Source organism: Mercenaria mercenaria, chromosome 4 (assembly GCF_021730395.1).
Source record: "Mercenaria mercenaria strain notata chromosome 4, MADL_Memer_1, whole genome shotgun sequence".
NCBI lineage: Eukaryota > Metazoa > Mollusca > Bivalvia > Venerida > Veneridae > Mercenaria > Mercenaria mercenaria.
In genome coordinates this window covers 282,147-298,303 of record NC_069364.1, presented here as the reverse complement: position 1 = coordinate 298,303, position 16,157 = coordinate 282,147, and the positions used below count along the sequence as shown (strand labels likewise).

The following is a 16,157-nucleotide window of genomic DNA, read 5'->3' as shown; positions in this document are numbered from 1 at the left end:
GATATACCACCTTCGATTGGAGGTTATTTATAGCGTAACTTTAAATAGAAACCATATGTTTTTTCATCCGGGTTCGTTTCCCAAGATGCACTTGTTTATGAAACAACAACTTGGGGAATTCCAGAAAGTTTAGAAATATGTGTTTTTTGCTATTGAAAAATGGAGGCGTCGAGAGGCGCTTCCATGGAAATATTGCAAAGGCGTCGAGAAGCGCTTGTATGCGGTAATAGGATAAGGCGTCGAGAGGCACTTGCATGGGGGAATAGTGAAAGGCGTCGAGAGGCGCTTACATGAGGTAAATGGTTAAAATCATTTAGGAAATTATTCATCATTGTGCCAGCCATTTCAAAGTTAGTTTGTCAAAAATGTCACATTCCATCTATGTGATATCACAGGCAAGGTGATCGGACATTTGGCGACTAGTCAATTAGCATGTATAGATAAAACTTCTAGATATCTGCCAAGACTCCAATTCTATTCCCAACAATGCAGCAATACAAAAATTCTCAAGTTTTCAAAGCCAATTACTGAAAGTGTCTTAAGGACAAAATCATGCGGGAACAGTAAATTGATGGGGGAAACTATAATTGTCTATTATGGAAATGTTTCACACTCCGGATCACTGAGCGGAATATTGTAGGGAAATGTGAATAAACTCCTGTAACAGAATTGCTGTATGAAGTGTGAGTGAGTTGGTTTTTACAGCCAATCGACACAAATAGGTCATATATCGCCCATGCTGCATGAAGTAGTAAGACACACTAGTATGTATAATACTTTAAATAAAAGGACAGGTTGGTACCCATTATCAAACTGACTTTGTCTGTACCTTGAACATTTGACAAGCCCAATACCAGAAAATATCTAATTTACCATAACTTTGTTTAATGCATATTTAAACTGATGAAATTGTGCCGAGCCATCTGTGGCTCATGCAATTCACATTACAATTTGTGTTCATTTAACAATGCCGCAGCAAAATGGAAATTTTGCATTTTAAGATCAGTCAATATTTTTTATGAAATTGGGCCCTTAACCCATTTCTGACTTTATAATCTTCACTTAGACCTTGTACCATTTCTCTGAAAGTCACAAATGATTCAAGAATTGTTTGTAATCTCTTTTATTACTTTGCTGGTAGTAGACAGATCAGTACTGCATCATTAAACACAGAACTGGAACAACACCACTGCCTTATTTCACTGAAAGATCTGACAAAAGTTAATATAACTTTGTCTCTTATGGCTACTTGCTGTAACAGAAATCTCATCCTGACTATGGATGTAAGGAGGCCTGAATGTAAGAGAATACATTGATAGTGGATATAAAAGGAGCCTAGACATTTGCACATACCTTGACTGTGGATGTAAACAGAGCATGATATGTCAACATACCATGTTTGTGTTTGGGTTTAGAGCCTTTTTCAACAATATGCAGTCAGGAAAGGATAGTGTTTACTAACTTGTAGCAGTGAGCAAAATGCCCAACATTATAGCGCTGCCTCACTGGAATATCATGCCGTAGACACGTGACATGATACCCCTACCTAGGAAAATTATACTGACACTGGACTGACCAGTCCTAAAACTTTATTCTTAATGTTGAGCGCCAAGCAAGAAGACTACTAGGAAAATTTTTTCACTTCTCTGGTAAGAAGCAGCCAAGCAGTGAACCTATGGCCTCAAACATTAAAAGCAGACACTCTACCATGAGGCTTTTAAATGAGCATACTTTGTGAGTGTAAGCTGGGGCCTAAACATTACAGCATCGCATAGTGCGGGCATTAACATTTGACCATACCTTAATAATTATTGTGGCTGTAAAATGTCTGAACATTTTGGCACACATTGTTAAAGGTTTTATATAGAGCCTAGCAATTGAGGATATCTTGGTTGTGGGTGTAAAGAGAGCATGAACTGGACTTTGGGTGATAAAGACAGCCTGTTAATTTGAGCATATCTGGACTGTGTGTGTTGAGAATCTGAACATTTGAGCATATCTCAATTTGTGTATATAAAGAAAGCACGAACATTTAAGCATACCTTGATTGTGGGTGTAAAGAGAGCTTGAACATTTGAGCATAACTTCACAGGTAATGGCAACTTCTCCACATTGTAGTCACTGCGTACCAGACATTGGACACTTCGCTGACACAGGTATTGTAATGATGGCACATGTTTCACAATCCAGGCTACATGTAAACAATGACCTGCAGCCACAAATAAACGTCGGTCACTGTGTCCCCAACATAATGCTGTAAGAGGTTTTCCCTGTAAGTGAAACAGTATTAACTGAAACAGTACATTCTGTCAGACATGCATTAAACTAACACACCAATCAAATTATCTGAAAACATCATCAATTAATCATATTGCATATCAATATTCTACTGAAATGTTCAACTGTTTTGTTGTTTCACTAAACAAATGATAATCATGTACTGGCAGTAATATGTATACGCAAAAATTCCGTGTAAACTTAGTGAACTCTGCCAAAAAGTTAGTATCACACACCTCTGGACATTAAGAACAAAATATCTTAAGACATACTAAAAACAAAACATTCAATTTTGTGGGCACAGAATTTCATGAACTTACCCATAACTGCTATTTTACTGGCATATGAATTTGTGGATTTCAACTTAAGGTTAAATTTATGAACTCTTACCCAACTAAATTTGTATAATGAACTTGCCCATCTTTCAATTTGGACAGTACCATTAACTGTTAAAAGGGGTGCTTACAAAAAAGATACTGGCTGAATAGCAAACCATGCAGATCATGATCTACATTGGTTGCAAAGGCAGAATCAATTGTGTCCAGCATGGTAAGAGTTAATACAATCACGAAATCCATGTAAATCAGCACCCTAAAAATATCAATGATTTCACAGTATTTCAATATTCTTATCTTAAACATACAATTCAGATTTCTAAACTTTGCTAGTGCTAAAGAGTGTTAAGAATGTTGAAAATTTCATCACCTCTCAATAATTAACTTTATCCAAATGTTATGATTTTGCTTGGTTGTATTCTATGATTTCCAAAGATCTTCTCATTGATTTTATTAGTACCAATGATGGTTAGACATGAGCATGAGCAGGCACATGCTTAGAACCATCCACCTTTTATAAGCCTCCTAGACTTTTAGAACAAAAGCTGCTGTATGACGTGTTTTCAGAGCCATTTTCAGCTTTTCCCAATAGAACAGACTAGAACAGACTGTAAAAATTTATAATTAGTTATTCTAGTAAGATAGCACCTAAAATGATAAAAGTGCACAAGAAATAATTCAGCTGGCATTTTTGGTTGAATAACACAATTGTTTCATACTTTTTAAGTCAAGACACTGTTAGTATTTGAACATCAAAACAACCTGCAACTAACTTTTACTTCACAATTTAACTTACAAACGCCTGAGATAAACTTGCCACAAACTGCTACTTCAAGATTAAACATACAAACTCTGGAGTTCAGTTTGCCACAAACTTCTCCGTCAAAATTGGCAAAGAGAGTAAAGAATTATGAACTTATGCCCGCTGTCTTCTGTGTGCACTGCTAAAAATGAGCTCTGTATATCAAGAAAAAATGTCTCATTCCCTGGTGGCAGATAATGTGTTTCAAAGATATTGCCTTTATAGACTGTCAATGCCACCTGTGTCTGATGTATTAGCTATTTCTAATTTGTTGAGCTTTAAATAGTGCTGGTTAAAAATCAAGGAACAATGTAGGGCTAATTGGAGTAATGTTAAAGATGATGTATCACATTAAATTGACCTATATTGGTCTATAACACGTAGAGAAGGCAGAAATTTTGATGTTTCAGCAGAAAAAGCTTACATGTAATAAAAAGAATATTACATTTCTGTCTTTCCACATTGAATTTATGAAAGTTGTTGAATAAAATTGAAAATAAGATTGGCAGGGTCTCACATTTTACCATTTTATTCCACTTGTTGTTTAATAAATTCAATATGAAAAGAAAGTCATGTGTTATCCTCTATACCCATAATACCATTTTCTCAGAGAAAAGAAATAATTTTGTCACTCTAAAAAATGTGCCCCACCTCTACCCACACCAGTCAAAATAGGTTTTACACATCTACACTTCCTGGCTAGTACACCATTGGCAGGGTAAAAAAAAAATACTCGAGTAGGTATAGAAAGCCAGTGGACTAGATCTCCATCAGCTGTGTAAATATGTTTTACCCAAGCAGGTGCATGATTTCATACAGACCAACCAAGCAAAAATTTCAGGACATTAAAAGACTGTTTTCATGATTTTCCCATCAAATATCAGCATTACTACATTTTCACTGACTTCATCATAAGGATTAATAATCCAGCTGACCAGTAAAGATTCTAAATTTAAATTATTCTCAGATAACAAAATGTTTCAAACATGTCTTACACTTTTTCTATGTGATTTTACTCCAGCCTAACCAATGTTTCCACTTGTCAAACAATTTACACTCTGCTCAAAAATACAAATGCCTATTAGCCTCCCTTGTTATCATGACCATGCTACATATGATGTATTTCACTGTGATACATTTCACATGGTCACCAGATTTACAAACATTTTTTTTTCATCATTTCTTCAAGCGTTAAATAAATATTACATGACTTCACTGAATTTAAGGATTTTTCAAGCATTTTAAGCACTTTTAAGAGTCAGGAATAAAATCAAATACTTTCCAGGACATTTTGACAATTTTCAGGACTTTTCAAGAATAGACATAAAATTTCAGGACTTTTTAAGACTGTATGAACCCTGGTTCATAGACCCAGTGGACTATTTCTCCATCTGATGTGTAAATATGTTTTACCTCAGTTGGTACAGGGACCAAGTGGACTAGTTCTTGACTGACCATGGAAAAATGATTTATCTCAGCAGGTACAGAGAAACTGTTTTCTACCTCAGTAGGAAAAGGACTAGTTCTCCATTTGCCATGGAAAAATGTTTTACCTGAGCAGGTACAGAAACCCAGTGGACTAGTTCTCCATTGGCCATGGAAAAATAATTTACCTGAGTAGGTAAAGAGACCTAGTGGACTAGTTCTTGACTTACCATGGAAAAATGTTTTAACCTAGTAGGTACAAAGTCCAAACGGACTTGTTCTCCACAGGCTTTACAAAAATGCTTTTCCTGAGTGGGTACAGAAACCAAGCGGAGTAGTTCTCCATGGACTGTGTATACATGTTATACCAGAGAAGGTACAGAAATCAAATGGAGTAGTTCTCCAATGGCCATGGAAAAATGTTTTACCTGAGTGGGTACAGAGACCCAGTGGACTAGTTCTCCATGGACTGTGTAAAAATAGTATACCAGAGTAGGTACAGAAACCAAGCATAGTTCTCCAATGGCCATGGAAAAATGTTTTACCTGAGTGGGTACAGAGACCCAGTGAACTAGTTCTCCATCAGCTGTGTAAAAATGGATCTCATTCTGACATAGCAGATTTGGTAGACGTGTGAAACCTCCCACAGCCAGGTACTGTCCACAGTTTGACCAGTCCATACGTAAACCTGAAATTATACATATAACAAAACCATTTCAAAACAAACCAACCTATGAGTAACCTTCATGATCCATAAAAACCTTCATATATATGTATATATCTGAACCTTTTATCACATTTCCTTAAGAGCTGGACTGTCTGCTACTACTGCTTTAAGTCAGACATTAGTCAATTCTTAGATCTACTTAAATATAATCAAGTCAAAATGAAAGACCTCTGCAAGCAAGACAGTAGCTACTTTGGGTTTCCAACTCCATTATCTATTCTTTTTAAAGGCTGTCAAACCTACCCTTCTCACTTGTGCATTTATCTGTCCTGATTCGGAAAGCTAATGTCTTTGACCTATTTTTATCTCAAAGAAACTAGTTTGTCAAGTCTCACTCATATCCAGTCTTTTTGTTACACCTGATTTTACTGCATCATGCAAGTGGTAACGTCCAATCTTATCTTTTTTTGTAACTAAAGTATATATGTCTTTCCATTTACATACATTGCTGAACACTTGTTATCTTTGTTGCTAAGTGCTACAACCAATGATATTACATATGTATTTCCATCACGCTGTTTAAGCCGGAAAAGTTCTTACATATGCTTGTGTCAATGTATCTTAAAATAAAAGTGGGAATGTGTGTGTTTATGAAGTAATATAACTGTTTTAAACTTTTTTCTATCTTTTTTTTTAAATATCTTAACACTGAATAATACTGTAAATCATTCTGCAAATCACACATCATTAGAATTTTCAAATGTACATCTGGCATGAGCAAGGATTTGAATATATCCATAATTAACCAGCCTGTTACACTATACCACTCACTTACAGTAAATCAAACAATTACTCAACTCAAAATCTATTCATGGTTTTTAAAAAATATTAAATACTGGTTTCCTCTTTCATTTTGATTTGACAACCAGCTTAAAAGAAAATGAGAAATATTCATTTTTAATATATATATTTTTACAGTGAAACAGTCCAGTATTAGTAATATACTCCAATATTATACCCCCATCTTACTATTCCTTTCTCTGCAGCTTTAGAATATACCCCCATTTCAGTATTACTAATGTACCTCAATTCCAGTATTACTGATATACCCCATTCATATACCCTCATTCCAGTATTACTTATGGTATAATTCAGTGTTACTACATACTCCATTAATATACCCCAAATTCAGTGTTACTATACTACATTCATATACCACCATTCAACTGTTACTATATTACCCATTAATATACCTTGCTGCAGAACTTTCTTGAAGCTTTTAAAGCTAAGATATATTAGTTTAAGATATATTAGTTTTATTTTCTCCTTAAATTTTATATTATTCACTTGACAATCAACCCATTATATATAAAGTAAGGGTTTAAACTACCTTCCTTTGTAAGCAACCACTTAGGAAGATATTGGGTTGGTGTAACATCTCTGTGAAACTTTGTAACAAGCAACAGTCTTTAATCACTGTAATCTATCAAAGGCTATCTATCTCTATCTACTTAGTGCATTACAAATCTTTATTGATATATAGTTCCTGTTAGACCTGGTCTCTTCTATCTAAACCAATCATTGTCAGTGATCAGCCAGTGTTGTCAGTGATCAATGCCTCACACCCCATCTAAATCCTATAAATCATTGACAGCTCACTTCAAAATACAAACTGTAATGAATTAGTCTGCAATAAGATTGCAGAATATATGTTGTGTACAATACAGGTCTAATTTCTTCTGAAAAAAAGAAGGATTACTGAAATATATTCATCTCTTGTCCAATGACCTTGTCTGTGAAATTTTGTCCAAAGACCTGTCTATGAAATTTTGTCCAATGACCTTGTGTGTAAAATTTTGTCTGATGACCTTAATGATCTTGTCTGCACAATTTTGTTCAAAGTTTTGTAATGCAGCAGGCTACTTCATTTAAATCTTCTTCAATTTCTTAACTACATGTTTTAAATGATTTCACACTTCTGCATATTTAACTTGTAACAATGAATGTTGCAGAGCTGTATTTATTAGGAAAACTGGAAATGAACGTCTTTCAGAACTAGAACAACAAACTATCCAAAATGACTAACAATTATTTTTGTTTGTACCTCTAGAGCTCTGTATGAAATCTTCTACAATAAGCAATAGGTCTAAGTGATTTCTGTATAAGCCAGGTGAGTCAGTGGTAATACTTAATAAATCTTTACTTAAACAAATCACTTTACATAATCTCATGAATCAGCTCATATAACTCATCTTGTCATCGTTATCTTATTTAACAGTTAACTTATCTCATTAAACAATAAAATGATGTGAACACCAAGAGACAAAATAAACAGAAGCAAGCAGAATGAGTGACAATTTGTCTGGCTTCCCCTATGAGAAGAAAGAGAAAAATCAATGATCACACTAATTCCTGCTGTAATTTAGAGGACACAATCATTTAAACATAAAAGACCAAAAATTACCTTATTTACTATCCAAAATATATTAAATGTATGAAAATAAAAAGGTTCATAAAAGGGACTGTCCTGTAATGAACTCAAACAAGGAACTTTCCTGCAATGAACTCAGTGTCCTGTAATGAACTCATACATGGAACTTTCTTGTAATGAACTCATACAAGGAACTTTCCTGTAATGAACTCAAACAAGGAACTTCCCTGTAACGAACTCAGTGTCCTGTAATTAACTCATACAGACACTAAATTTCAATTCCTGATGGCCGAAATGTTCATACATAGAAATTTAATCATTTTGACTTTTTTAAATTTTTCCTACTGAAGTATTTTAGTGATGTAATGGTGGTCAGTTAATCTATTCAGTGTTCACAGATTCTGTACTACTTTTGACATGTTCTACAGTGTTCATGCTTTCACTACTACTTCTGGAATGTTATCCAGTGTTAATGGATTCTGTACCTCATCTTACATGATCTCCATTATTCATGGATTCTGTACTATTTCTGAAATGTTCTCCAGAGTTCATGGATTCTGTACTATTTCTGGGATGTTCTCCAGTGTTCATGGATTCAGTAATGATTCTGACATGTTCTCCAGTGTTCATTGATTTTGTACTTCTTCTGACATGTTCTCCAGTTGTCATGGATACTGCACTACTTCTGATATGTTCTAGAGTGTTTGTGGATTTTGTTTTACTTCTGACATGTTCACCAGTGTTCATAGATTCTGACATGCACTGGTTCTGTCATGTTCTGATTGCTGCATTTGAGGACTGAATTACAGAAAATCGTGTTCTGCCTACTGAGCAGATGGTGCCAGCTTCAATTTTTATAGACACCATGAAAAATCTTAACAATGCCAAATAAAGAACAAACTTTTAAGTACAGTCATTTCCAAGTTGTAAATTTCTGACATTCTGACACAGCGACCTACTTTTGTCTTATATATTCATGCTCATTTATTCATGTCTGGCTTAGGCTGGATCAACTACTAGGGCAAGACGTAGATAAGTATCTTCCCTACTTCTAAAATTACTGAATGGTCAGCAAATGGCAAACAAACAATTTTCCTCAGTACAAATTAGCCAATATAAGAATCAGCAGAGAGCATTGATCTACTGATCCTGGGGAAATATGTCTGTCAATTGCAGGATATAAATGTCTTTTCAAAACTTCTTCTGTAACAATGAGCAAGCACAATGTCACATTAAATCCTGGTAATTGCATTCAATTCTGTTTATCTCAGCCTGATTATTCGATCAATCACAACTATGATCTTCAATCCTGTCCGGGTTACACTTTCCACATCTACCATCTATTCCTCCTACTAGAAAACAGTTATTGCTAACCTGACGTCTTTCCAATATTGTGCAATAATTGAAGTATTCAAGAACATAAAGTCAGCTCTGTAAAGATGCAGCTACTTTTGCTTGCCATAAATGTCATCCTTAAAATGTATATGTACTTTCAAATCCTTAAAGCTACTTCTTCACACAATAAGTTTGAAATAAGTATGTACCATTAAGTACCTTATATTTACAGTCAACATCGTACATGTGACCACCTGTATTACGCAATTTTTATGAAAGGAATGCTTCAAATCCCGCTCGAACGTTTTTTACTACATGAATGCATTCTACTAAAAAAGACTCTTCCATTACAAAAACAGAGACAACATAAATTGACCCCAGCAGGAAAAATTGTCTGCAAAATATACCTATTAAGTGACCGTGTTAGAAACTTCCCTTTGATCATTTTAACTCTGGTCTAATTTGTGTCTATTTTTGTTTATGTTTACAGAAAACGGTCAACCAAACAAGCACTTCATGATGATCCAATTGTTTTTAAATGCCACCCAAAAATAGAATAAAGGAACTGACTAATTACTTTAACCAATCAGAAGTGGACATAGTATATGCTGCTCAGCTATGAAAACGGTTGTCAAACTTGACTTTTTTTGGTAATTTGTCTTATTGATATATTTCAATTGTGGAAACAGTGTGAGTGTGAGTGTATACCTGACTGTTCTGAGATAAATGATTGTGTTTGGTAAAAGCAGGAGAAAATCTGCGCTCTTGAAGCAATTTATCATGGAATCCATTCTTGTCTATATGTTATCACATTTTAGTGAATGAACATCAAAAACGACACGGTACCTGGTCTTCATTGTCACTTTAGCATTTTAGAGACACTTGATAGATTTTAATGAAGTAAAAATCTTTTATAAGTTTAGCATGATTTATTGTTGCAACAAAGCATAAAGGGATTCATGATCGAGTATTCTAGCTAACTGTATTAAGATACCAGCAAACAAAGAAGAAGTATTAAGATACTGTTTTATTAAATGACCATATTTTAGCAATCCCTTTGGTGGTCATTTAATACAATGTCTGCTGTACTTATTCATAGTTAACATCAATAGAAGTACAGTAGACATTGTATAAAACAACCACAAAAGGGAATGCCATAAAATGGCCTCTAAGTACAATGGTCTGTTCATAAATTTTGGTCAATTTCGAAAGACAAGTAATAAATTGCACTTTCGACATACAAAATGTACACTGCACATCAAAATTAAGAACTTCTGACCTGTTGACCTGATGCGAGTTACAGCTTCGTCTGACCTGATTCTGGCGCTGATCTTGAATTACAGTATGTTCTGACCTACTTTTTATGCTGACCTAATTGAGTAACAATATGTTCTTATCTGTTTTTGGTGCTGATGTAAAGGAGTTACAACATCGTCTGATCTGTTTTTGGTGCTTACATGATGGAGTTACAGCATCGTCTGACCTGTTTTTGATGCTGACCTGATGGTGTTACAACATTGTCTGACCTGTTTTTGGTGCTGACATGATGGCGTTACAGCATGGTCTGCTCTGTTTTTGGTGCTGACATGATGGAGTTACAGCATTGTCTAACCTGTTTTTGGTGCTGACATGATGGAGTTACAGCTTCGTCTGTTTTTCTGCTGACATGGAGTTACAGCATTGTCTGACCTGTTTTTGGTGCTGACATGATGGAGTGAGTTGCTAACGTTTTGTCTACATAATACCATGTCTATTGTTTTGGTGCTGACATGATAGTAGTGTTACTTTAGTGTGACAGATGGAGTTCAGATGTAACTGTTTGTCTGATAAGAGTTACACTGTTATCTGTTTGGTGCTGACATGATGGAGTTACAGCACTGTTTAACCTGTTTTAAGTGCTGACAAGATGGAGTTACAGCATTGTCTAACCTGTTTTTGGTGCTGACATAATGGAGTTACAGCATGGTCTGATCTTTTTTTGGTGCTGACATGATGGAGTTACAGCACTGTCTAACCTGTTTTTGGTGCTGACAAGATGGAGTTACAGCATTGCCTGATCTGGTTTTTTTGCTGACATGGAGTTACAGCATTGTCTGAACTGTTTTTGGTGCTGACATGGTGGAGTTACAGCATGGTCTGACCTGTTTTTCGTGCTGACATGATGGAGTCACAGCACTGTCTGATCTTGGTTTTTTGCTGACATGGAGTTACAGCATTGTCTGAACTGTTTTTGGTGCTGACATGATGGAGTTACAGCGTGGTCTGACCTGTTTTTCGTGCTGACATGATGGAGTTACAGCACTGTCTGATCTGGGTTTTTTGCTGACATGGAGTTACAGCATTGTCTGAAATGTTTTGGTGCTGACATGATGGAGTTACAGCGTGGTCTGATCTGTTTTGGTGCTGACATGATGGAGTTACAGCACTGTCTAACCTCTTTTTGGTGCTGACAAGATGGAGTTACAGCATAGCCTGATTTGTTTTTTTTGCTGACATGGAGTTACAGCATTGTCTGAACTGTTTTTGGTGCTGACATAATGGAGTTACAGCATGGTCTGATCTTTTTTTGGTGCTGACATGATGGAGTTACAGCACTGTCTAAACTGTTTTTGGTGCTGACAAGATGGAGTTACAGCATTGCCTGATCTGGTTTTTTTGCTGACATGGAGTTACAGCATTGTCTGAACTGTTTTTGGTGCTGACATGGTGGAGTTACAGCATGGTCTGACCTGTTTTTCGTGCTGACATGATGGAGTCACAGCACTGTCTGATCTTGGTTTTTTGCTGACATGGAGTTACAGCATTGTCTGAACTGTTTTTGGTGCTGACATGATGGAGTTACAGCGTGGTCTGACCTGTTTTTCGTGCTGACATGATGGAGTTACAGCACTGTCTGATCTGGGTTTTTTGCTGACATGGAGTTACAGCATTGTCTGAACTGTTTTGGTGCTGACATGATGGAGTTACAGCGTGGTCTGATCTGTTTTGGTGCTGACATGATGGAGTTACAGCACTGTCTAACCTCTTTTTGGTGCTGACAAGATGGAGTTACAGCATTGCCTGATTTGTTTTTTTTGCTGACATGGAGTTACAGCATTGTCTGAACTGTTTTTGGTGCTGACATGATGGAGTTACAGCATGGTCTGATCTGTTTTTGGTGCTGACATGATGGAGTTACAGCCTGGTCTGACCTGTTTTTGGTGCTGACATGATGGAGTTACAGCACTGTCTGATCTGGTTTTTGCTGACAGGAGTTACAGCATGTCTGAACTGTTTTGTGCGACATGAGGAGTTACGCTGTCTGATCGGGTTTTTCGTGCTGACATGATGAGTTCAGCACTGTCTGATCGGTTTTGCTGACAGGAGTTACAGCATTGTCTGAACTGTTTTGGTGCTGACATGATGGAGTTACAGCGTGGTCTGATCTGTTTTGGTGCTGACATGATGGAGTTACAGCACTGTCTAACCTCTTGTTGGTGCTGACAAGATGGAGTTACAGCATTGCCTGATTTGTTTTTTTTGCTGACATGGAGTTACAGCTTGTGAACTGTTTGGTGCTGACATGAGGTACAGCTGGTCTGATTGTTTTTGTGCTGACATGATGAGTTACAGCGTGGTCTGATCTGTTTGGTGCTGACGATGGAGTTACAGCATGTCTAACTCTTTGGTGCTGACAAGATGGAGTTACAGCATAGCCTGATTTGTTTTTTTGCTGAATGGAGTTACGCATGTCTGAACTGTTTTGGTGCTGACATGATGGAGTTACAGCATGGTCTGATCTGTTTTTGGTGCTGACATGATGGAGTTACAGCCTGGTCTGACCTGTTTTTGGTGCTGACATGATGGAGTTACAGCACTGTCTGATCTGGGTTTTTTGCTGACATGGAGTTACAGCATTGTCTGAACGTTTGGTGCTGACATGATGGAGTTACAGCGTGTCTGATCTGTTTTGGTGCTGACATGTGGGTTACAGCACTGTCTAATCTGTTTGGTGCTGCATGATGAGTTACAGCTTGGTCTGATGTTTGTGCTGACATGATGGAGTTACAGCACTGTCTGATCTGGTTTTGCTGACATGGAGTACAGCATTGTCTGAATGTTTTGGTGCTGACATGATGGAGTTACAGCGTGTCGATCTGTTTGGTGCTGACATGATGGAGTTACGCACTGTTAACTCTTGTTGGGCTGAAGATGGGTTAGATTGCTTGTTTTGCTGACATGGAGTTACAGCATTGTCTGAACTGTTTTTGGTGCTGACATGATGGAGTTACAGCATGGTCTGATCTGTTTTTGGTGCTGACATGATGGAGTTACAGCCTGGTCTGACCTGTTTTTGGTGCTGACATGATGGAGTTACAGCATGGTCTGATCTGTTTTGTTTTTTTGCTGACATGGAGTTACAGCATTGTCTGAACTGTTTTTGGTGCTGACATGATGGAGTTACAGCATGGTCTGACCTGTTTTTGGTGCTGACATGGTGGAGTTACAGCATGGTCTGACCTGTTTTTCGTGCTGACATGATGGAGTTACAGCACTGTCTGATCTGGGTTTTTTTGCTGACATGGAGTTACAGCATTGTCTGAACTGTTTTTGGTGCTGACATGATGAGTTACGCTGGTCGACCTGTTTTCGTGCTGACTGGTGGAGTTACAGCATGTCTGACTGTTTTTTGTGCTGATCAGCATGTGGTAAGATTACAGCATGCTGTTGTTTTTTTTGCTGACATGGAGTTACAGCATTGTCTGAACTTTTGGTGCTGACAAGATGGAGTTACAGCATTGCCTGATTTGTTTTTTTTGCTGACATGGAGTTACAGCATTGTCTGAACTGTTTTTGGTGCTGACAAGATGGAGTTACAGCATGCTGATTGTTTTTTTGCTGCATGGGTTGCAGCATTGTCTGAACTTTTTGGTGCTGACATGAGGAGTTACAGCATGTCTGATTGTTTTTGGTGCTGACATGTGGAGTTACAGCTGTCTGACCTGTTTTGGTCTGACATGATGGAGTTACAGCTTTGGGTCTATCTTTTTTTTTGCTGCATGAGTTACGCTTGTCTGACTGTTTTTGATGCTGACATGATGGAGTTACAGCACTGGTCTGACTGTTTTTGTGCGATGACGGTTAGCTGTTAACCTTTGGTTGACATGATGGAGTTACAGCATGTGATTGTTTTTTCTGACATGGATTACGCATGTCTGATTTTTTGGTGCTGACATGATGGAGTTACAGCAGTGACTGTTTTTGTGCTGACATAGGGATTACAGCAAGTTGCTGTTTGGTGCTGACATGATGGAATTACAGCTTCGTCTGACCTGATTCTGGCGCTGATCTTGAGCTAAGGTATGTTCTAACCTACTTTTGATGCTGACCTGATGGAGTTACATTAATATGTTCTTATCTGTTTTTGGTGCTGACATAAACGAGTTACAACATTGTCTGATCTATTTTTGATGCTGACCTGACTGAGTTACAGTATCCTCTGATCTGTTTCTGGTGCTGATCTGGAGTTACAGCATCATCTGACCTGATTTTGGTGCTGACATGATGGAAGTTACAGCACTGACTGACCTGTTTTTGGTGCTGACATGATGGAGTTACAGCATGATCTGATCTGTTTTTGGTGCTGACATGATGGAGTTACAGCATTGTCTAACCTGTTTTATTGCTGACATGATGGAGTCACAGCATTGTCTGACCTGTTTCTGGTGCTGACATGATGGAGTAGCAGTATCTTCTGAATTGTTTTTGTTGCTGACCTGGAGTTACAGCATGGTCCGATCTGTTTTTGGTGCTGACATGATGGAGTCTAACCCGTTTTCGGTGCTGACATGATGGAAATACAGCATTGTCTAACCTGTTTTTGGTGCTGACATGATGGAGTTACAGCATGGTCTGATCTGTTTTTGGTGCTGACATGATGGAGTTACAGCATTGTCTAACCTGTTTTTGGTGCTAACATGATGGAGTTACAGCATGATCTGATCTGTTTTTGGTGCTGACATGATGGAGTTACAGTATGATCTGACCTGTTTTTTGGTGCTGACCTGAAGCTACAGTATGATCTGACCTGTTTTTGGTGCTGATCTGGAGCTACGGTATGATCAGACCTGTTTTTGGTGCTGACCTGGAGCTACAGTATGATCTGCCCTGTTTCTGTTGCTGACCTGGAGTTACAGTACGATCTGACCTGTTTTTTGTGCTTACCTGGAGCTACAGTATGATCTGACTTGTACTGTTGCTGACCTGGAGCTACAGTATGATCCGACTTGTACTGTTGCTGACCTGGAGCTACAGTATGATCTGACTTGTACTGTTGCTGACCTGGAGCTACAGTATGATCCGACTTGTACTGTTGCTGACCTGGAGCTACAGTATGATCTGACTTGTACTGTTGCTGACCTGGAGCTACAGTATGATCTGACTTGTACTGTTGCTGACCTGGAGCTACAGTATGATCCGACTTGTACTGTTGCTGACCTGGAGCTACAGTATGATCTGGAGCTACAGTATGATCTGACTTGTACTGTTGCTAACCTGGAGCTACAGTATGATCTGACTTGTACTGTTGCTGACCTGGAGCTACAGTATGATCCGACTTGTACTGTTGCTGACCTGGAGCTACAGTATGATCCGACTTGTACTGTTGCTGACCTGGAGCTACAGTATGATCCGACTTGTACTGTTGCTGACCTGGAGCTACAGTATGATCCGACTTGTACTGTTGCTGACCTGGAGCTACAGTATGATCTGACTTGTACTGTTGCTGACCTGGAGCTACAGTATGATCTGACTTGTACTGTTGCTGACCTGGAGCTACAGTACGATCTGACCTGTACTGTTATCCTGTGCCCACTTACAAGGAATATTTCCTCTGTATTTACTTTA

At 37.7% G+C, this 16,157-nt stretch overlaps 1 protein-coding gene across 1 annotated transcript in view; it reads right to left on the bottom strand.

The window, feature by feature from the left end:
* Positions 1-16,157, bottom strand: part of LOC123550778 (tubby-related protein 4-like) — a 173,407-nt gene that overhangs the window by 49,946 nt on the left and 107,304 nt on the right. Inside the window, exons 9-10 of the mRNA XM_053540064.1 lie at positions 5,385-5,527; positions 2,043-2,270 (exon numbers count right to left, since the gene is read on the bottom strand). Coding sequence (XP_053396039.1) covers positions 2,043-2,270; positions 5,385-5,527 — 371 coding nt within the window. The remainder of the gene's footprint in view (positions 1-2,042; positions 2,271-5,384; positions 5,528-16,157) is intronic.